The 23,800-nt window shown below is 37.3% G+C and overlaps 1 protein-coding gene across 1 annotated transcript in view; it reads right to left on the reverse strand.

Moving 5' to 3' along the window:
• LOC122815726 (tubulin alpha-8 chain-like) overlaps positions 1-23,800 on the reverse strand; it is a 207,774-nt gene that overhangs the window by 57,864 nt on the left and 126,110 nt on the right. Inside the window, exon 2 of the mRNA XM_044088478.1 lies at positions 14,329-14,551. Coding sequence (XP_043944413.1) covers positions 14,329-14,551 — 223 coding nt within the window. The remainder of the gene's footprint in view (positions 1-14,328; positions 14,552-23,800) is intronic.

The following is a 23,800-nucleotide window of genomic DNA, read 5'->3' on the forward strand; positions in this document are numbered from 1 at the left end:
TAAAGATGCATGACTTGCAGCCAGGGGACAGAGTTCTTTTGAGAAATTTGGGACCACAAGGAAAGCATAAACTAGCTGACCACTGGGGATCTGAGATTTACATAATTTGTTCTTAGCTACCTAATATCCCTGTCTACCAGGTTTGCCCCAAGGGAAAGAAGGACTCATTAAAACCTGGCACCACAACAACTTAATACCTTTGGCAAAATCAGTGAGACTCATGAATCCAGAACCCAGAATGGCTGAGCTGAAGCCTAACTCAAGGCGATCCAGAAGGCTAAGGCAGAAAGGAACTATCCCCACCAATGTCCAAGAGCCTATGCTCCCTCCTGCTGAAGGAGAGGAGGACAGTGATGATGACTGGGATTTTAGTGAGTTTTTTTATGAGGATGTTCAAGACCCCGTGGGCTGTAATCTCAATGTAAATGCACCAGAATTCATTCCTTGTCATTTTGAGCAGCCCATACCTAACAGACTAAGTAATGTTTCTGTGCCTCTTACAGAACCTGATACTGATGGAGGACATGCTATGCAAACTTCAGAAAATAGTGATGAGGACAGTCATGCCGTTATAGAAAGTGAAAGTGAAGTTATACAAGAGGAGTTCTTAAAAGTACACGATATGCCTACTGAAGAACTGAACACTGAATGTGATGTGGATGACAAACCTTCCAAGCAAAATTCCTTAGCTCTCTCTGCCGAACCAAAACTGTAGAGACTGATTCAGCCACCACAGAGACTTACATATAACAGTTTGGGACACAGTAGACAGGAACCTGTGACCACAGTTCATCATAGAGTCTGTGCCCATGATCTTTATGCCTCCTGCTCCAATGATGACACCCCTTCCCAAGTTACGGATAAGGCTGATTACCCTTGGTGGAATGTACCTTTTGAATGCAAAAATATTGTTCAGTTGATGGTGCATTAGTGCTTGTAAATATTTTGCTGCTAATCTACCTTTGACTTGGGGGGACCCAAGATTTTCAAGTGGAGGGAGAGTGTAGCTCCCACTGTATTTCATTGTAGAAGAGTTAAGACTGTAGTTTTTCATTACACCACAAGGTGGAGCTCTTTTCAGGAATATAAAGGACAATTTCGAAAAACAAAGCAGAGACTGGAACACTAGCTGAAGGAGGGAAGATGGAAACGGGGAGCTGAAGGGAAAAAGGGCCTTGCAGCATGACTGGATTTTCTTTTCTAGTGCTTTGGGGACAGAAAAGTAAAGTAGCAGATTGTGTCTGTCTTTTGCTGAGATCCTGGATGATGGTATTTTGTGGAAACAGGAGAGAAGTCTGAAACCAGTAGTTCCACACCTGCATATGATTCAGCAAGAAAGGAGTTCCTTTGGGCCTAGTACAGAGAAGCCACAGATGATTACCAGAGTTCTGGCAGGTGATGTTTATACTTTTCTCAGAGGAACCACAGTGCCTGGTCACTAGGATTTTCTGGACGGAGTGGTGAGAGGCTTTGGCCGTCATTTTAGATTTTTGTGGATTACAAATAACTGGGATCCATATGAGCTACAACTTGGGCCCCATCATGCTGGCAGCAAGACTGTAAGTAGCCACTGGCCATGGACAGGATATAACAGTGTTTCATAGTTGGTCTGTTTAGAACTGATCGGGGGGGGGGGGTGTTAGTACTGCTCAATGACATTGCATTGTCTCATATTTGTATTGTTGCATTATAAATCCTCATTGTTCAATGACATTGCATTTTGCTCGTGTTGGTACTGCTGCCTTCAAGAATTTTGCTGCTCAATGACATTGGGTTTTCTCATATCTGTATTGTTGTATTATGACTCTTTTATTGCCTAATGACATTGCATTTTCCTCCCATGCTTGTATTGCTGCATTATAAAGCTTTACTGTTCATTGATATTGCCTTCTTTGTGCATGTTTGAATGTCAAGGCCTTTTTCTGTTGAGTTCTGGGGAAGAGGGTGGATGTATGGTTTCATTGCATGCATATCTCACCTTACCTTATTGCTAACTGGTGCACTGTTGAAATAATTTGTTTGTGGATGTGCTATTGCTTTTTTAAACTAGACGTGTCACCTAGAAAAAAATCTGTCATTCTTGCCACCTTGGTATGTTGGGCCTAATAGGGGTGTCACCAGCGTTAGGTAGGAAGGAACCCATATCTACTTCAGCTACACCCGCGGGTGCGCTACATGAATGTGACATCACTTTTAACAGACTGGTCCCATAACTGAATTCTTCATGATACTCTGTATAGTGAACGGGTCCCAAAACTGAATTTTTCAGTGACACCACTTGCATCACTCTTTCTTTAGTGTGCACTTCATTTATTATTATCCCCTGTACCTCCATCCACTTATCCCTAAATAGAATCCATCTGATTGGTGGTTTCTCAATAGCTTTATGTCCCTAAATACAGTTTTCTGTAATAAATGCAAGCAGTGTAAATTTCTTCATAAAGATGGACAATTTACATATCTGTGATGAATAAAAAACATATGATGAATGTGTATGCAGACTGTGACTTTAGAACTGTTATTTATCTGGCAGTTTGTACAGTCTACTGTGCATTTTATGTTGGCAAGTCAAATAGAAAGCTGAAGGAACATATAAGTGAATACATTTCAGAGGTAATACAGATGGTGCACAGAACATGCTCTTTATAAACATAATTTGATAACACACAAGTTTAATTTTACTCTATGACAAGTAGTTGGTAAGAATAAGAGAGGTTGTGACTTGGTAACCTTCACTGAAAATTGTGAATATAGATGGATAAATATTTTAAGATCAGACAGATCATCAGATGGTCAGATTACTATAAAAACAGTTTTAAAACTGAGGTCTCTTCAACATTTAATTGTTTTAACATATATAATTTTATTTTAATATATACCTTTAAAATGTAATTGGTTTTGAATTTATTTGGTCGTGTGATATAGAATAATGATTCAAACTCTGAGTTGAATGTGCTATATTTGATCTACATGAGGAAACACTGTGTATAAAAGATTGTACATGGAGAGTTATTAATTTAGTAAAGTTTTTTTTTATGGTTCCTTGGAGCTGGTTTGGACCTTCCATGAACAGTGACATCACTGTACACCTGAATACACAGCATCAGTATGACATCATGCATGATGACATTGCTTCACACCTGCATGCATGGCAGCAGGGTCCATTCACAGTGGCATTAGTCAAGGGGCAAGCAGTAAGGGCAGCAAGAATGGTTTCTAATTTTGATGATTTCATTAAGGAATGTGATTTGTTAAAATCTATGTTTAACAAAAGGGGTTATTGTTATTGTTCTAGTAGTTCTTCAAAAAATTATTTTAAAGACCAAGCTGTTGGTCTCACATATCATAGTTTACTTCATAAAAATATAGTATATTAGATCTGTGAGCGACTTAACATAGCCGTATCTCGTCCATGTAAAGGATATAATTTTAAGGTGTTATTTATAGTACACAAATTTAGTATTGCCGTTATTGTTATTTTTATTTAAAAAAAAAAATTCTTTATTTTCTTTAATGATGGTGCCGTGAGGTTGCTTAAGCATCCTAGTGTGTTTTGAGTTTGAGTAACCCCCTGTAGCTTTAATTCTTAAATGTTTGTGTATGACATCAGGAGGCATAACGAACTCTATTGGCAGTTCGTTTTTTGAATCGTTTTAAAATGTGTTTTTTCTAAGTATTTTACTGTTTGTAGTCTGAAGAAGCTGGAACATTTTTCCAGCGAAAGCGCTTACATTAAATCTTATTTTCGTTTATCATATAATCTGTTGTGGTGGATTAAGTGGACTTTAAGCCGTTCAGTTGCCGTTTTACCCAGTTTGTTCTTTGCTGTTAGTTTTCTTTATCAATGACCTTTCTTTAGAGATTCCAAAACTCAAACTAGTCCTGTAGGCAGATGACATGCTCCACTTACAATTCAGTAATAACCAAGCTGAGCTACAAAACAAACAACAAGACTTCACTAACCTGTGTAACTGGTCTCATTCCAACAGGCTATTAATTAACCATAAGAAAACTGATCTTCTCAATAGATAAAAAAAAAAAAAATCACCAAGTCCCCCCCCCCCCCATCATATAACAGATCACAAAGGTAACACTATTCCCAATGCCACAAAACAAAAATACCTGGGACTTATCCTCAACCATTCTCTTTCCTTTATATCTCATACTAACTTTAAAACTAACCTCAGCTTACAATATCCACAAAATACAAATAGTAGAAAACAAAATATGTAAATTTATCTGACTTGCTGACCCTTTACTCCACCACTGTACTGCTATTAAAATGTGAATTGGCTTTCAGTGATAGATAGGGCTACCTTTCTCTTAAACTCACTAGCTTTCAAGGTTCTAAAATAACGTTATTGCCTGCTTCTAAATATAAAACTTCCTATTCTTGACAGTACATGTGTACTGAAAAATATACAAAATATCGCTCTCACACTTGCTCAACCAAGATTCAAAACCATACTGGGTGAAAGAGCTTTCTCTAGACCAGAACCTCCAACCTGGAATCACTTAACTACAAAATGTAGAAAACAGGGCTCTATCAAAGATTTCAAGAAAGTGCTGAAAGATCATTTCCAGTCTGAATCCACTTGCAATTGCTTTGGAGAAAAAGGATAAAAAACTTTGTCAGCTTGCAACTTCCCAAGCCTTATGCAAACATAATACTTCTGTAAGCATGGAACATACCTTAGGCTCTGTATTATTTATCTTATTATTGTTGAGATTTATTTTTTATTTATTTTACATTTGTTGACCGGGATAGTCCGACTGGATGCATGTCCATTTTCAGCGGAGGCCCGGGGAGAAAAGCTCCAAGGGTAAGCAGATACAGCATTACATAATACCAGCATTACATATTACAAACAGACTATTTACAGAGATTACATAAGTAAGCAAGTTAAACACATTCCACAGGTTACAGTTAATCCTGAGCAAAAGTCAGGATTAAATTAAATTACACAGTAAACTGGTTAACAGATTTTTACACATTCTAGAGAGAGTTAGCCAGGCTTGATACATTGACATAGCCATTTAAGTGACAAATGTTGTTTGAGTCTAGTTTTAAATTGACCTAAGGTGGAAAGTAAGGTAATATCAGCTGGAAGGGAGTTCCAGGATCTACTTAGAGTTTGCAAAGAGAGAATCACCGGCTGTGTTATTAATTTTGCTAGTCTGAATTAGTAGTTTGTTAGAGGATCAAAGCGGTCTAGGATTGTTATAGGGGGTTATAATATTTTTAAGTGCAGGAGTATTGTCCAGATTAGAGGAGTTTATAGGCCATAATCAGTTGGTTATACTGGATTACGCTGGGTAGTTCAAGCCACCCAAGCTGATTTAGACTGATGCAATGATGTGTCCTAAAAGGCAGCCCAGTGGCAAACCTGGCAATGTGGTTGTAGCAAATTGAGAGTTTAAGGACAGTCTTGTTTAAATTCGAGAGTAGAGGGAATGCATACAGAAGGGTTGAAAGAAGGTGAGAGCGAGCTATGGCAATTTTAGCTGGAGGGGTTAGGAAGGCTTTTATTCTGTAAAGTGACCCTAGTTTTTTATTTATGGTTTTGATAGTTTGGTTAACATGTAGGTCAAATTTTAGATTATTGTCTATGATGACACCTAATAGTTTTGTAGATGGGACAGGGGAGATTATTGTGCAATCATTTGATTTTATGGTAAAGGTGAAAGCGGTAGACCTACGTGTTGGTGAAAATAACAGCATTTTAGTTTTTTTGGGATTTAGGATCAGACGATGTTCAGAAAGCCAGTTTTCTATTGTATTAAAGGTGGTCTGGGTAGCTGACCGTAACTCTACTGGAGATGTGGCTGAGCAAATCAGAGTAGAGTCATCAGCATACTGGATACAGCTGACTTTTGGGATGACAGTATAAAGGTCGTTAATGAAGATGGAGAACAGCAAGGGCCCTAGTATAGAGCCTTGTGGTACTCCAAGGGTGTTAGGTAGAAGGTTAGAGAGTTTGTTCTGCCAGAGGACAGCCTGCTGTTGACCATTCAGGTAGGACTGAAACCATTGGAGGGCTCCAGTATCTAGACAGAATGTTTGCAGGATGTGGATTAAAAGTTGGTGATCAACCATATTGAATGCCTTGGAAAGATCCAAAAAGAGGGCTGAGGATATATAACTATTGTTGCGATTATGGTTTATGGTGTTAGTAAAGGCTAGGAGGGCTGAAGTAGTGCTGTGATGAGGACGGAAGCCATGCTGAGTGTCTGCCATAAGGCGATTTTGGATTAGGTGGTGCATGAGTTGTCTATGAATACATTTTTCCATAATCTTTGCAAGTGGAGAGAGTATAGCTATTGGCCTATAATTGGAGAATTCAGTAGAGCTGCCTCTTTTGTGAAGTGGGATTACATAGGATATTTTCCAGAGATGGTGGGAATTTTAGCTTCTACTATGGTTCGACTGATTAGTATTGAGACGGGGTAAGCAATAGCATCAGCTGAGTTTTGTAGGTACTCGGCAGGGAGTTGGATCAGCAAAAAGTGTAGTAGGTTTTAATTTTTTGATCAAGGTACGGATAAGTGAAGTGGCGACTGGTTGGAAGCTGAACGCGAGTAGGTTTCTAGGGGTGCTACTTTCAGGACCAGGGGAGCTAGGAGGTAGTTGGCTAGCTAGGGCTTGAATTGTCTCAGTAAAGAATTGGTTAAAACTATCAGAAACATCTTCAGGGGTTTTATCAATAGTAGCAGCAGGGATTGGGGTTGAAGTTTGTCCAGGATGTAGTAGATTATTTAAACCTGCCCAAAACTTCTGAGGGTTATTTTGATTTACTGTCTGTAAATTACAGTAGTATTGTTTTTTGTCTTGTAAAATTGATTTTTTGGTTTCGTTCCTGGATTGCCTGTATTTAATGTGATCTTGAGGGTCTTTAGAAGAACGCCATAAAGCCCATGCTTTGTTTCTAAGGGTAATTTTGACTTTTGACTCTATAGAAAGCCATGGTGCAGTTTTTGCCTTGGTTCTCTTTGAACGAACAGGTGCATGCAAATCAAGGATCTCAAGGAATTTGTTGTTAAAGTATGCTACTGCTTCCTCTAAGGGGAGATGTTTTAGAATAGACCAATTACATGAGTTTAGTTCTTGTTGGAATTTGGCAGGGTCAAAGTTTTTATTGTTTCTAACCTTTCTGAGTAAGGGTTGTTGGGAATTAATGTTTTTGTGCTTAATTACATATGTGAGAAGGTGATCGCTTACGCTATTAAGGAGGGTACCAGAGGTGTACAGTTGGGGGTGACTGTTTATGAGTACCCAGTTAAGTATACTTTCTTTTTGGTTGGGTTTACCTATCTTGGTAGGGGTGGATATGATTTGTTTAAATGCATGCAGGTTAATATGGCTGGTTGGGGATTCTGAGGAACAGGTGCCCCAGTCTATGTTAAAGTCTCCAAGTAGTGGGGTTTCTTGGGGGTAGTGACATGATAGCCAATGTAGGATGCAGGATATCTTCAAATGTAGATATATTGTTACCTGGGGGAATGTACATACAGATGATATTAATGCATTTATTTTTATTAAGTTGCAATTTGTTGGCAAGAATCTCTGAGTTATTAATCTGAGGAGGTTGTATTACATCTATGGTGACATTCAACTCAAATTTATAGAGTACAGCTACCCCCCCCCCCCTTCCTCGAAGCACGATCCAGCCTGTGTATGTTGTACCCAGGTGGTAACACTTCATTGTCTTTAGTGTTAGGTTTTAACCAGGTTTCAGATAAACAGAAAATCTCAGGGGAGTGGACATCCAGAAGTGCATGCAATTCATGTACCTTGTTATTAATGCTTCTAATATTGAGATGACAGACTAGGAGAGAGTTAGTTGGCCTATTAATTGTAGGTTTGTAGCTTAGATTGCAAGTAGAGGGGGTACTTCTGAGGGAGATTCTACCTCATATTATATTTTTAGCTACTCTGCTAAGCTGATTATCAAACTGATGTAAAAATTGGAAATGCAGCTATGTACACTGGCATTTAATTATTTATTGTTTAGCTGTGTTCTCTTGTTTAACTGTGTTATATTCTTTTCTGCTCTATAAACCTGGGCCATGGCTGAAAAGGGTTAGTTGATCAGCTAACCAACTGAGTTATCAAACAGTAATAACTAACTAATAAAAAAATAAATAAGTGAATGCTGATACACAAGAGAAGTCAGCAAAACTACTACCCAGCAGAGGTCAGTTGTTGAAAGGAAGCAAAAAGAACAAGAGCAGCTCCTGCCAAGCACAGAGTTTGGTATGTGTAGCTGGGATTAGAGATGTGTGCAAGTGTGTATGTATCAACAAAATAGTATGTTTTGGGAAATACATGAATTCAAATATCAAGACTGTTAGTGAGAAACAGGGGTGCTAGGGCAGGCAAACATATATATTTAATAAACAGTATAAACACTGTAAAAACTTGAAGAACAAATTAAAATAAAAAACACAAACTTCATGAAAAAGCCAGTTTAGGAAGTCAAAAATGAGGAGACTGGAACATGTAATTTTTAGCGCTTTCGTGCCTTTAGCATGTTAGAACTTCATTACAAAATGAGTAAAAAGTGAACAAAACATACTTAAATAGAAAAACATTGGTAATAAAATTGTAGGACAAATCAAGAATAACCTGTAGCTATGAAGCATATGTAATTAAACACCAGTAGTATGATAGTGCATTTGGAACCATGGTAACTGTTAATGTAAGGTGGTTGGTAACAGTCTCAAGGAAGCTCCTTGGGCCTTTGCCTCTCATTATGTTTATCCCAGAGTCTTTTGCTAAAAAGCTGAGCACTAGTATGTTTCATCATACTAAATTAGGTGTACACAGCAAAGTCATAACTGCTGGGCATGGGGGTGGTTACTGTTTATGGTTGAAAGTTACATACCCTCTGGTTGTTTGTGCAATTAGCTATCTGGCTTTGCAGGAGTAAATATATATTTGTGTGAAATAAGTTAGAATACTTAATGTGAAACAAAGCTGAAATTACATCGCCCTTACCTGTCCCTGACGTTGCAGAATGCCCCTAATTTTACTATATTTTAGTCTGTTCTTCATAAAATCTGTGGATTCTTGCATATCTTTGAGGATTATGCAGAATGTCCCCGATACGCATCATATTTTGGTCAGTTGCTCATAAAATCTGTGGTTTCTGGCAAATCATTCAGGATTGCAATTACTAAATAATGGCCGGTATTTGAGTTTCAGACTTCATATCCTTCAGAAAATGCATGCTATTGTAAAAACTGTCAGTGTCATTCTAGAACTTCTTAAGTAAATAAGAGAAATCGGAGTCTTATTCTGGGCCTTTGTCCCACACAGCTTTTGGGCTTTGTCCCTAATTGTTGTGCTAAGAAGATAACTGTTTAAAATCTCAGGACCTGCACTGCTAAGTCCTGAGATTTGGAGACCGAATGGCCAAAAATCCCTGCTTACATATACTAAGTTCAAGACTATCAATTCCCAGAATATTCCATTTTTTCAATGGTATGGCAATCTCAGACTTGGTACATATAAGGTGGGGAGAGTGCAGGATGCTTGCCCCACCCCCATCAAAGGAGATTTGTACTTATCCTTTATTTTCTATGTCTCAGGAGTTGGCAATGCAAGTCTAGAGATTTCAATGGTGAGCTGGTTGAGAAGTATTATTTTTTATCATAATCAGATGAGGCGCATATAGCAAAATGACTAACTGCTGGGTTGGGGGTGGGGATAAAAGTAACTTAACTTCTTATTTGCTCAGTTTAAACAGTCTGGCTTTGCATGACTAGAGCGCATTTTTGTGAAATAAGTTGGAATACTTGAGCCTCTTTGTGTATGTGTAAAACACATTTAAAATAAATTGTAAGTAACACAAACCAAGCAGTGGTTAGGATAAGTGAGCTGCTGGTAAAACAAAAGTTCAGTAATGCTCCACAAAACATCCAACAGAACAGCCAATGGTTCAGGAAGCCACAAATCAGAGTCCAAAGTGTATAAAATATAACTGAAGCTTTATTCCAAGAGGTAAGCACTTTCATAGTGAAACCACTACTTCATCAGACCTTAAAATAACACACATTTCTCCTGTTTTTATCTACTAACCAATTAAACCAATGATCAATAGTAGTTGTTCATCAATGATTATATTAAAATGCTTTTCATGAAGTGCTGTTTAAAATGTGATGTATAAAACAAATGATTAATAAATATGGCATCCTATATGCGTATATGTAAAAAATCTATTGCGTGCCTATTTATATCAAACAATTCATTTAAACAACTTCATCACAAAAAATTATGTATAAAAAAGTTCATCTATTATTTACTTATAAAGTTTCCTATTTTTTACTTATAAAGTTTCCTATTTTTTAAGACAGATCTCAGGAGAATTATGTCATTGAGTCCCTTCCCCCTATCAGCCTTTAGCCTGATGATCCATCTTGTTTCCGAGGTTTCTGTTTGATTAAGTAGGTCTCCCCCTCTCTCATTTTCACATGTTTTCTCAATAACTAAAAACCTGAAATCATGTGTCTGTCCTTCAATATTAACGTGCTTTGCCAATGCATTCGTGGAGGCACCTTTCCTGATGTTGTTCAGATGTTCCTTTACCCTATATCTGAGTCTCTATTGGTTTTCCCCACATAATATGCTGAACAGACATTGCATGTGGCCAAATACACTATATTTTCAGTATTACAGTCCGCTGCAACTTTAAATGAGAATATTCTTCCTCTATCTGTGTGTTTGAAACTGTTGGTGGTGTCTATATTTTACACCGATTACATTTATTAAATGGCATCATGCCCATTATATCTGGGCCATCCTCCCTGTTATCCCTGGGGTAACACAGCATTCTTTTTAAGGATTTCTTGTTCTTAAAAAGAAAATTAGGTGTATCCCCCACTATGTCCCTCAACTCAGCATTGGAGGTCAAAACTGACCAATGTTTTTTATCGTGTTTGTTATAATGTTTGAATTCCTAGTATAGTACATCGGTATCCGCACATGTTCCTTCCCCTTCCCTGTTTGAGGTCTCTCAGTGTTTCCCACTGTATTGGATGAAAAATAGGGTTTCCCTACATCTTTCCTCCAGCCTTTCGCATTATGCAATGTGTTTTCTGTGTTTATATCCGTATATCCCCTCTGTTGTAGCCTCTCCCTTAAGTCTACTAATTCCTGTTCAAATTCACCATCATTAGCTGTTAACCTGGATATTCTCAAGGTCTGTCCCTTGACAACATTTCTAAATATATGCTGGGGATGCATATTTCCCCTATGTAATATTGCATTTGTGTGACATTCCTTTCTATGTATTCTAGTTGGGAGATTGCCAAGACCATCATTATATATTCTAATATCAAGAAATTCAATCTCCTCATTGGAGCATTTAAAATCAAATTTCAGAAACCCAGTGCTCTCTTTGATGTATGTATTTACAAATTTCCAATAATTCCTCTTTATTACCTTGCCAAAGAATGAAAAGATCGTCCACAAAACGCCTGTAGAACCTTAGCTGGCGCCATCTTCCACTCTCAAAAATATATTTGTTCTTCCATGCACCCATTACTAAATTTGCATAGCTGTTCGCTGATGGGGTGCCCATGGCCACCCCATCTCTTTGCAAGTATAGTTTGTGTTCAAATAACATGACATCATGGTTTAACATCAACTCCATCAGAAAACATATTAAATCAATCCTTTCTCCAGTATGTCCACCATCCATCAATAAATGTTCCCTTAAATATTCAACACCCTCCTGATTGGGTATGGAGGTGAAAAGTGAGTGGACATCTAAGGTAACCATTAACATTCTATGTATTTCCTCATCATGTTCAACATATTCATATAGATCTTCTAAGAACTGTTTAGAGTCCCTCAATATATATTTATTTCTATTTACTACTTGCCTCAGTTGTTTCTCCACAAAGATTGAGATAGACTGTGTACTCCAACCATTGCCCGAAGCTATTGGTCTTAGAGGCGGTCTTATAGGATTTTTGTGGACTTTTGGTAGGCCATGGATACTAGGAACCACAGGATTAGTTGTCATAAAATATTTGTAAATGTCAAGGGCAATCTCATTACTCAAAAGACTATCATACAACATGTCATGTAATCTCTGTAACATTGCATTCATCTGTTCCATGTCAATGTTTATATATACAGTGTTATCACTCAGTAAATCAAGCATCGCTGTACAGTAATATTCCCTATCCATTACAACAACCAGACCCCTTTTATCTGCCTGTTTAATAATTATTTTACTATCCATTTGTAGTGATTTTTAAAGCAGTATATTCATATTTACTTAAATTGAAATGTTTCCTTCTATCTGAATTGCTTTCAAACGCTTCAAAAAATCCTGTTCACATAACTGAACAAATACATCCATCACAGGGTTATTCGGGGGTATAAACATGCTAGGTTTTTTAAAAATCATATAGTCAGTATTGAACTGTTCTATGAATAGCATTTTTAACAACACATTTCTACTAAATAGTCTCACGTCAATAATAGCATCTGTTACCTCACAATTTTGTGTAGGTATAAACGATAATCCTTTATTAAGCACATTGAGTTCATCATCTGTAAGCTCCCTACAAGGGGGGATTTTTTCACCATGTTTTCTTTGCTCGTTTGTTCCCTGGGGAGTATGGTTGGCCCTTTCATTTGTCTCGACCTCTGCTGTACGATCGTTCCCTCATATTCCCATGACTTAACGATAGTTTTCTGATGGGGAAAACTTGAAAATCCCCCTTAGGAGTCGACATTGACGCTGCTGTCTCCAAAATTGTCTCTCCTGCAGATTCCGCATTGTTAACAGCTTTTTCATTTGAATGTTGCAAAATATCTGCGGATGATGCTATAGTGACCTCTAGTGTAGGGAGTGCAGTGGTTTTCTTCCTAGCTCCCAAGTCTTCACTTAAAATTGCAGTTTTATCCACTCTAATATTCTGGTTAAACTTATTATTATCATACCCCTTTGATTCTCCAAATGTGTATTGGACCAAACAAATATCTGACCCTCTCTAAAATCATGTTTGTCTCTCTCCAGCTTATTCCATTTCTGTTGCAATAATTTGTTGTCAAATAATGAAGCTGATTCAACAACTTGGCTTAGTTTCTTTTCTACTAAGCTATGTGGGAATTTAGAGAATAAAGTTTTCTGTTCATTAAGTGTTATCTGTAGAGCTTTCTCTTCTTTTTCAGAAAATTCTATAAGGAGATGTATATAATTAAAACTCATTTCTATGTTCAACTGCTGCCATCTTGATAAAGGTTTTGGGCAGCAATCACCTTGATTGGGCATTTTCAAAATTCTTAACCCTCTTGGAACAACTTGTTTTTTCAGGCATGCCTCCATATGATATCTCCGAGCTTGCAATCTCTTTATTTTAAACATAATGTCTTTAACTTTATGCATATTTCTAATAAAATCTGCATAGTCTATTTCTTCTTGATCACCTTCAGTTCCCCTATTCAGGGGTCCATAAGAGAGTAGTGGATTCTCTCTGCCTTTTGCAAAGTCCAGAAGCTTTTTTACTGATGACCCCGGAATTCTCCGCTGGATCTCCGCTGCTGATTCAATCTCACTAATGCTTCATTTGTTTTATACATCACATTTTAAACAGCACTTCATGAAAAGCATTTTAATATAATCATTGATGAACAACTACTATTGGTCATTGGTTTAATTGGTTAATAGACAAAAACAGGAGAAATGTGTGTTATTTTATGGTCTGATGAAGTAGTGGTTTCACTACGAAAGTGCTTACCTCTTGGAATAAAGCTTCAGTTATAATTTTTACACTTTGGACTCTGATTTGTGGCTTCCTGAACCGTTGGCTGTTCTGTTGGAAATTTAAAATATGTTGTGTCCATAACTACCTAATTATCATTACCACAATACGATGTCTAAAGTTTTGATTCAACAGTGGAGCTATAATTGTACGGTATGGGTGCTGTCTGTGAGTAAGAAAGGCATAATATGTCTGTCATGATCAAGTTAAATGGTCATTAGTCTGGTTTCATGTATGACTAGTATGTATTTGTTTAAAGCAAGTTGGAATACTTTACTTTGACCACATTTTTTATCACAGACATTTGAGGTATAAATGATGGATATAGACATTTGTGGATTATACTGACAGAAGTTCAGATAGTCTTTAGTCAGGAAGGTGAATCCAAAAGCATTTATATGTATTCCAAAAACAAAAAATAATGGGTACGTGGGGGGCCCATGGTTTGAAAAACACCAGGGCCCACAAAATACATAACCCACCACTGAAAAAACGCAAATGTTAACTACAGTACAATAAACATTTCATTACCCCAAGAAAAGTACTAACCTACAACAGTTGGTTCCAGGTCCACCATAATAGCTCTTGGAACATGTTTTCCTGCACCAGTTTCATGGAAAAAGGTAGTAAATGAATAGTCAGTGACATTGTTCACAGAAGACTTGTTCATGTTGCCATCTGGCTGGATGTCATGCTCAAGGCAGAAGAGCTCCCAGCATGCATTTCCAATCTGAACACCGGCCTGTCCAACATGGACTGATATACACTCACGCTGTAAAAGCAAATCAGCATTTTAGGTCAAAAGACACAACAGGGTACACTTAGGTTTTAGTTCATATAACTTTCTTTAGACATTGTATATCTTATTTTAGACATTAAATAAAAACACTACAGAAGGAATGCTATTATAGCTACAAAGCTCATTAAAATTATTCATTGTAAGGGTTTCAAAATAATACACTTGTGAATGACACCATTTCATTTGCATCTTCAGGCATTCTAAATGCAAAAAATTACAGAATGCATTCCCTCATCAAAGATACCTACCTGTGTGTTTGTGCGATAGATAGATAGATAGATAGATAGATAGATAGATAGATAGATAGATAGATAGATAGATAAATAGATAGATATAGATAGATAGATAGATAGATAATTCATACATATATCTACATGGGAGTATGTGATTTCATGGGTATACTTTTAGTTTGTTGCTGTTAAGTCAAGCCCATTTGACTGAATTAACATTGGGATGACTGCAGCATAGCTACAGCGGGGATTTAGATTCTGGCCCTTCCCTACTTTTGTCCAGTCTCAGAGCTAGTATAAGTAAGTTGCAGAGGGGCTGGGGGAACAGGGAACAGTTACCCTCTACAAAAATTAAGCTTTCTGTTATTATGCTCCCTGGCTATGTGTGATAACATATGCAATGCTGTTTGATGAAGGGAATTTTACTCAACTGTTTTGTTTTCGATAATTGTTTGCAAGATGGTTTCTTTTTCCAACTATTTTATATAAGTGTGTGAGTATCTCTGTGTATGCACAAATGTGAGTTATGTAATCAGTAGCTTATCCTTTGACTCCTACTGCCAAGGATAAGCTACTGATTATCATTTGACACCTGATGCAAACTACAGAAGCACAGAATATGTCTTCTCCTGTCTGAATTTCCACACTGAATTCCAGAGTATTTACCCCTTCCATAGTGGAAACAATTTCAATCACATACATAAGCCTTTTCATGTACAGTCCTCTCAAGTAACAAAATACAAATACATTTTCTTTCACAAGAAAACAGTCGTTTTGTGCAACTTCATCAACTTCTGTTCTGCTCCTCTAGTGAAATACATCTTTATAAAACTATTCTAGCTTTTAATGGTTTAAGCAGCCCTGCTAGGTCCACAGACTTAGGTGTTTTACATTTAGAACCCAGTAGCCTTACCCCATTAACTCTTCTAAGGTTGGATGAAAGCAAGAACTGACAAAAATAGTCCAACCAACAAACCGAAGAACACAGACCAAAAGGGGAAGCTCCACAAGAATATCCAAGGTGGCAGGCTCGAGCAGTGCAGTATTGCATCCAATCCAGGCAAGAAAAATTAATTAACCAAGTCCACGAAACTTCTCCAGTAGTAAAAACACTTTATTACACACGAAATAAACAAGGCAAGCAGTGAGAAGATGCAAGTAGCGTTAAACACTAAAACTGCTAAGGCTAGCGTTTTTCGTTCGGTACTCTGACCGAACTTCCTCAGACAAAGTTCAAACAATGTAAAACGATTCGGTATAAGTGTCCAAATCCTTAAGCACACCTCCTCATTTAATTACGTCAGTTCCTGTGAAGTAAATAGATAAATATATTCACCCCATGAACTGCGATAATGTTCATTAAACCAAAAATAATAATAAAATAGAATGTAAAACACAAATTAAAATACAATATAAAATACATTTTTAAACATACTATTAAATATATTATAAAGTAGTACACATTAAGACATGCTTAACTAAACACAGGGGACCTCAACATAGTGAAAAACCTGTCTTAAACAGTCTATAATTTAATCTATAAATTAGTCTATAAATCAATATTATAATTTAGTTATTTAATATAACCTATCAAACCCACATCGATAAATATAATTATAATATATATATGGTATATATAAAAAATATGAAAAATCTATTTTATTCTAAAAATTCATGTTTATACACCCTATCTTAACCCAGACAAAATTTAAATAGAAGTCTAGTTTAAACAAATACAAAAACAAAAAGGAATAGCTCTTACATAGCTTATATCGTACTTGCTGTTCCAAAACAGAGAATTGATAAGAAATGTTGTAGTATATTATATGTAAAAAAGGCACCTACCTACCAACAAATTAATAGGCAGAATTGGCTATAAACCAGGAAAAATATCATACAAAGTATAAAATACTAATTTAACATGAACCAAAAAGGTTCTTCATCTCCAGAGGCTGTTCAATTTTAATAAACACATAATCGAACAAGCCTCATTGATACCTGGTGTTTTATAAGCCATCAGGCGTATCTGCCAACTAAGTTCCTTCTTTTCAAGTTGTAACTTGAGTAAATTATCATTGTTAAAACTGTAATTCTCAGTGTGTATCTGGTCAATCACCATAAAATCGAATACATGGCCCTCATGTCCATTACAATGCCTAGCAAGGGCGTTATCATCTTTCTTTGTGTTAATAGCATAACAGTGTTCAGATACCCTGTCTTTCAAACGCCTATCTGTTTTTCCTACATAGAAGGCGGGGCATTGTTTACACTGCGCCAAATACACCACTCGTCTGCTGTTACAATTAAATTTATTCCTAATCACATATGTGTCAACACCCACGGTGAATGAGTCTTTGGTGTTAATATGGGTGCAGTGCCTACATGCCCCGCACTTCCTAGTCCCTCCCTTTGACATGGGTTTCAATGATTTCCTTTCCAGGAGTTGCTTCATGTTCTTACCCCTTCTAAAGATGACAGTAGGTCCTACTTCGTAAACAGAATTTAATACAGTGTCCAAAGACAAGCAAAAATTTACTGAGGACTTTTGAAATATTGTAAGCTTCTGGGCAAAAGGTAAAAACAAACGATACCATATAGTTCTTAACCCCCCCGGGTGACTCGTCAGTTATTACTCCTTGATTGTTACGGGCTACTACCCTTGAGGAGTCGTCCTCATTTTCATGGTGGTCAACTAGAATGGTGGGTAAGGTTTTCGGTTGTAGTATTGGTTTATAGACCCCTCGTTCCCTCTTATCAATAACTTCTTTAAAGATGGCCTCCAGGAATGAACGAGGGTATGCCCTATGTTGAAACATTCGATAAACATTCTCACATTCATTAACAAAGTCTTCTTCCAAGCTAGTTATTCTGGCCACCCTTACTAGTTGGCCTTTGACCACTGATTTTTTCTGGTGTTTGTGGTGGGAACTTGAAAAATGTAGATATGTGTTAGAGAATGTGTTTTTCCTGTAGATTTTAGATGTATAACACCCCTGCTGTTTGCTAAGTGTGACATCCAGGAAACAAATGTTATTTGTTTGAAAATTCATAGTAAATCTAAGGAACCCTGTTGTAGAGTTGAAAAAATCAACTAGTTCCTTTGCTGCAACCTCATCACCACTAAATAGAATAAAAATGTCATCCAGGTATCTCTTATATAAATGTATGCGTGGCTTCCATACCCTATTCAGTACATATGAGGTCTCCCAGTGGGCCATTACCAAGTTAGCAAAACTTGCGCCCACTGGTGACCCCATAGCCACTCCGATCTTCTGTAGGTACAATTTGTCCTCAAAGGCTACATAATTGTTCTTCAAAATTATATCCAAGAGTTGTTCAACAAGGTTGCATTGGTCACTACTAGCCCCCTTCGACCCAATGTATTCAACCACCCACTGGATACCTAGGTCTTGGGGGATACTAGAGTAGAGGTCGCATACATCTACTGTCAAAAAGTTAAGTGAACAATCAAACCCTATTCCTTGCAGACAGTCAAGGAATGACCATGAGTCTTTTAATATTTGGGTCTCCTTTGTCACATATTCCTTAAGAATTAAATCGACAAATTTTGCAGCTGGATACGTAACTGATTGCCGTGCGTCGACAAGTGTCCTAAAAGGGGGGTTATTCAGATCTTTATGAAGTTTTGGGATCCCAAAAATTTTTGGGATCCGAGGAGCTAACATATTTAAGTACTGATTTTGCTCACTATTGGTAAGACCATCAATAAAGAGGTCACCTAAATTTAACTTAACCTGATGGTATGCTTGGTTAACTTGATTCTTGCTTACTATCTCGTAAGTATCCTTTTCAAGTAACTTATACATGATCTTCACATAGTCCACATTATAAACAATAGCTAATCCCCCACCCTTGTCCGGTTTCATAATTCTCACCGGTAAATTCCTAAACAAAGTTAGTAAATTTTTATCATCCTTAGATATGTTGGACTGGTCATTATGATGTGCTCGAGCAACTATTTCCCTGAATTCTAACTCACATAGTTGTTCGAATAAGACCAGTGAACTATTCAAGGGTGGGTTAAAACTACTAGGGACGCGTAATGGTTCAGTATGTGAATTCAAATCCCCAAAAATCATGTTTAGGTTCAACTTCCTTATGAACATTTTGAAATCAATTAGCAATTCCACTATATTACAATGTTGTGAAGGTACAAAAGAAAGCCCTTTAGCAAAAAGTTCAACCAGTTTGCTGTCCACAAAACATTCGGTAAAGTTATAAATTTTAAAGTCAGCATCTTTGTTTGTTAATGTTTCAAATAGTGTCATTCCCACTGGTTGCTGTTGCTCCGTGTGTTGTAATGCCTCCTCGGGGGGGCTGGGGGTCGGGGTAGCCAATTCCTTCCCCTCCCCCTCCCCCCTCTGGAGTTTTTTTGTTGTTGGGGTTGAAGTGACCACTCGTTCCCCTCTCCATTCACAAAATTACCGAATGTTTTGTGGACAGCAAACTGGTTGAACTTTTTGCTAAAGGGCTTTCTTTTGTACCTTCACAACATTGTAATATAGTGGAATTGCTAATTGATTTCAAAATGTTCATAAGGAAGTTGAACCTAAACATGATTTTTGGGGATTTGAATTCACATACTGAACCATTACGCGTCCCTAGTAGTTTTAACCCACCCTTGAATAGTTCACTGGTCTTATTCGAACAACTATGTGAGTTAGAATTCAGGGAAATAGTTGCTCGAGCACATCATAATGACCAGTCCAACATATCTAAGGATGATAAAAATTTACTAACTTTGTTTAGGAATTTACCGGTGAGAATTATGAAACCGGACAAGGGTGGGGGATTAGCTATTGTTTATAATGTGGACTATGTGAAGATCATGTATAAGTTACTTGAAAAGGATACTTACGAGATAGTAAGCAAGAATCAAGTTAACCAAGCATACCATCAGGTTAAGTTAAATTTAGGTGACCTCTTTATTGATGGTCTTACCAATAGTGAGCAAAATCAGTACTTAAATATGTTAGCTCCTCGGATCCCAAAAATTTTTGGGATCCCAAAACTTCATAAAGATCTGAATAACCCCCTTTAGGACACTTGTCGACGATCGCAATCAGTTACGTATCCAGCTGCAAAATTTGTCGATTTAATTCTTAAGGAATATGTGACAAAGGAGACCCAAATATTAAAAGACTCATGGTCATTCCTTGACTGTCTGCAAGGAATAGGGTTTGATTGTTCACTTAACTTTTTGACAGTAGATGTATGCGACCTCTACTCTAGTATCCCCCAAGACCTAGGTATCCAGTGGGTGGTTGAATACATTGGGTCGAAGGGGGCTAGTAGTGACCAATGCAACCTTGTTGAACAACTCTTGGATATAATTTTGAAGAACAATTATGTAGCCTTTGAGGACAAATTGTACCTACAGAAGATCGGAGTGGCTATGGGGTCACCAGTGGGCGCAAGTTTTGCTAACTTGGTAATGGCCCACTGGGAGACCTCATTATGTACTGAATAGTGTATGGAAGCCACGCATACATTTATATAAGAGATACCTGGATGACATTTTTATTCTATTTAGTGGTGATGAGGTTGCAGCAAAGGAACTAGTTGATTTTTTCAACTCTACAACAGGGTTCCTTAGATTTACTATGAATTTTCAAACAAATAACATTTGTTTCCTGGATGTCACACTTAGCAAACAGCAGGGGTGTTACACATCTAAAATCTACAGGAAAAACACATTCTCTAACACATATCTACATTTTTCAAGTTCCCACCCCAAACACCAGAAAAAATCAGTGGTCAAAGGCCAACTAGTAAGGGTGGCCAGAATGACTAGCTTGGAAGAAGACTTTGTTAATGAATGTGAGAATGTTTATCGAATGTTTCAACATAGGGCATACCCTCGTTCATTCCTGGAGGCCATCTTTAAAGAAGTTATTGATAAGAGGGAACGAGGGGTCTATAAACCAATACTACAACCGAAAACCTTACCCACCATTCTAGTTGACCACCATGAAAATGAGGACGACTCCTCAAGGGTAGTAGCCCGTAACAATCAAGGAGTAATAACTGACGAGTCACCCGGGGGGGTTAAGAACTATATGGTATCGTTTGTTTTTACCTTTTGCCCAGAAGCTTACAATATTTCAAAAGTCCTCAGTAAATATTGGTTTTGCTTGTCTTTGGACACTGTATTAAATTCTGTTTACGAAGTAGGACCTACTGTCATCTTTAGAAGGGGTAAGAACATGAAGCAACTCCTGGAAAGGAAATCATTGAAACCCATGTCGAAGGGAGGGACTAGGAAGTGCGGGGCATGTAGGCACTGCATCCATATTAACACCAAAGACTCATTCACCGTGGGTGTTGACACATATGTGATTAGGAATAAATTTAATTGTAACAGCAGACGAGTGGTGTATTTGGCGCAGTGTAAACAATGCCCCGCCTTCTATGTAGGAAAAACAGATAGGCGTTTGAAAGACAGGGTATACGAACACTGTTATGCTATTAACACAAAGAAAGATGATAACGCCCTTGCTAGGCATTGTAATGGACATGAGGGCCATGTATTCGATTTTATGGTGATTGACCAGATACACACTGAGAATTACAGTTTTAACAATGATAATTTACTCAAGTTACAACTTGAAAAGAAGGAACTTAGTTGGCAGATACGCCTGATGGCTTATAAAACACCAGGTATCAATGAGGCTTGTTCGATTATGTGTTTATTAAAATTGAACAGCCTTTGGAGATGAAGAACCTTTTTGGTTCATGTTAAATTAGTATTTTATACTTTGTATGATATTTTTCCTGGTTTATAGCCAATTCTGCCTATTAATTTGTTGGTAGGTAGGTGCCTTTTTTACATATAATATACTACAACATTTCTTATCAATTCTCTGTTTTTGGAACAGCAAGTACGATATAAGCTATGTAAGAGCTATTCCTTTTTTGTTTTTGTATTTGTTTAAACTAGACATCTATTTAAATTTTGTCTGGGTTAAGATAGGGTGTATAAACATGAATTTTTTAGAATAAAATAGATTTTTCATATTTTTTATATATACCATATATATATTATAATTATATTTATCGATGTGGGTTTGATAGGTTATATTAAATAACTAAATTATAATATTGATTTATAGACTAATTTATAGATTAAATTATAGACTGTTTAAGACAGGTTTTTTTCACTATGTTGAGGTCCCCTGTGTTTAGTTAAGCATGTCTTAATGTGTACTACTTTATAATATATTTAATAGTATGTTTAAAAATGTATTTTATATTGTATTTTAATTTGTGTTTTACATTCTATTTTATTATTATTTTTGGTTTAATGAACATTATACGCAGTTCATGGGGTGAATATATTTATCTATTTACTTCCGCAGGAACTGACGTAATTAAATGAGGAGGTGTGCTTAAGGATTTGGACACTTATACCGAATCGTTTTACATTGTTTGAACTTTGTCTGAGGAAGTTCGGTCAGAGTACCGAACGAAAAACGCTAGCCTTAGCAGTTTTAGTGTTTAACGCTACTTGCATCTTCTCACTGCTTGCCTTGTTTATTTCGTGTGTAATAAAGTGTTTTTACTACTGGAGAAGTTTCGTGGACTTGGTTAATTAATTTTTCTTGCCTGGATTGGATGCAATACTGCACTGCTCGAGCCTGCCACCTTGGATATTCTTGTGGAGCTTCCCCTTTTGGTCTGTGTTCTTCGGTTGGATGAAAGCAAGCTTTGCTATGTCTCAGGACCCTCAAGCTACATACTTCCCTCTCCTACTCAGGACCAGAGTAATGAGCTATGGTACAGGGCAGGGTACAGAGAAAACACGGGTATTGTCTTCGCCATTGGGTACAGAGAAAACACGGGTATTGTCTTCGCCATTCACTAATCAAGTACTATGGGCAATAGTGTGCAAAAATGGCTGTACAGCCAAAAAGCCACCAGGTGATCCAAAGATCACTGCTATGTGCTGACTGTGTCATTTCAAAGGCAGATGGTATATGATGAGTTGGAATATTGGAAGGAGGTTATCATTTTAAATAACAACTCACTGATTAACAACTCATCAAGCCCCTTTCATTGAATGCTAAATTCCTCAAAGAGCCATTTACTTTTTTTTCTCCGTCAGGGATTGCAGTGGAGCTTATGTTTTCTACTGTTCAATGGAAGCTATGCAGCTATAAATTTTGAGAACAGTCAGTCCCCTCCCCTTTCTTAACAGTTGAATGTGTTATATGCCTATGTGGTATGTGTGTGTGTGTGTGTGTGTGTGTGTGTGTGTGTGTGTATATATATCAAGAGGTATGTTTGTGTCTCTGCAAAAACACTGACAATTTTTCTTCAAATGATAGTTGATTTTGCTTATATTGAGTAGTGTAGAGACTGTCACTCAATGAATGTAATTCAATAAGTGGTCAGTTTGTGAGTGGTGTGATGCCAAAATGGACTAGATCTTGAATAGCCAACCAAATAACGGCAGTAATATAGGGTTTCTATTGCCCACTTTATGTCCACACATTCCTGTTCAATAAACATGCATGAATAGCCATCCAAACAAAAGCAGTAATATAGGGTTTCTATTGCCCACTTGATGTCCACACATTCCTGCTCAATAAACTTGCATTATTTCTGTGCATCCTACATGTCTCTTTCACTCATCTACTCTAAGAAAGAATGTCACTGCTGAAGGCATCTTCATCAAAAAAGAACAGAATGCATGGCCTAGTCACCTTACATTACCAGTCAGCAGCAGTTTAAACAGTCATAAAACACAGCCCTTAGAAATCAGGGATAACTTTCCAAAATCGGAGGCAACTAATTAGCATTAAACATGCATACTGAGTGGCATATGGCTCCACCCATGTAAGATGTGAAAGCATACAACAATAACATACACAAAATAAGACTGACACAGCAGGCAAGAGTACATTAATTATACAAGAGAACTGCACACAGTCTTGAGAGGAATGGGAAAGTGCCATTTTCCTGTAGCCTA

The sequence above is a fragment of the Protopterus annectens genome, chromosome 11.part0, assembly GCF_019279795.1.
Source record: "Protopterus annectens isolate FY-2018-M chromosome 11.part0, PAN1.0, whole genome shotgun sequence".
Lineage (NCBI taxonomy): Eukaryota > Metazoa > Chordata > Ceratodontiformes > Protopteridae > Protopterus > Protopterus annectens.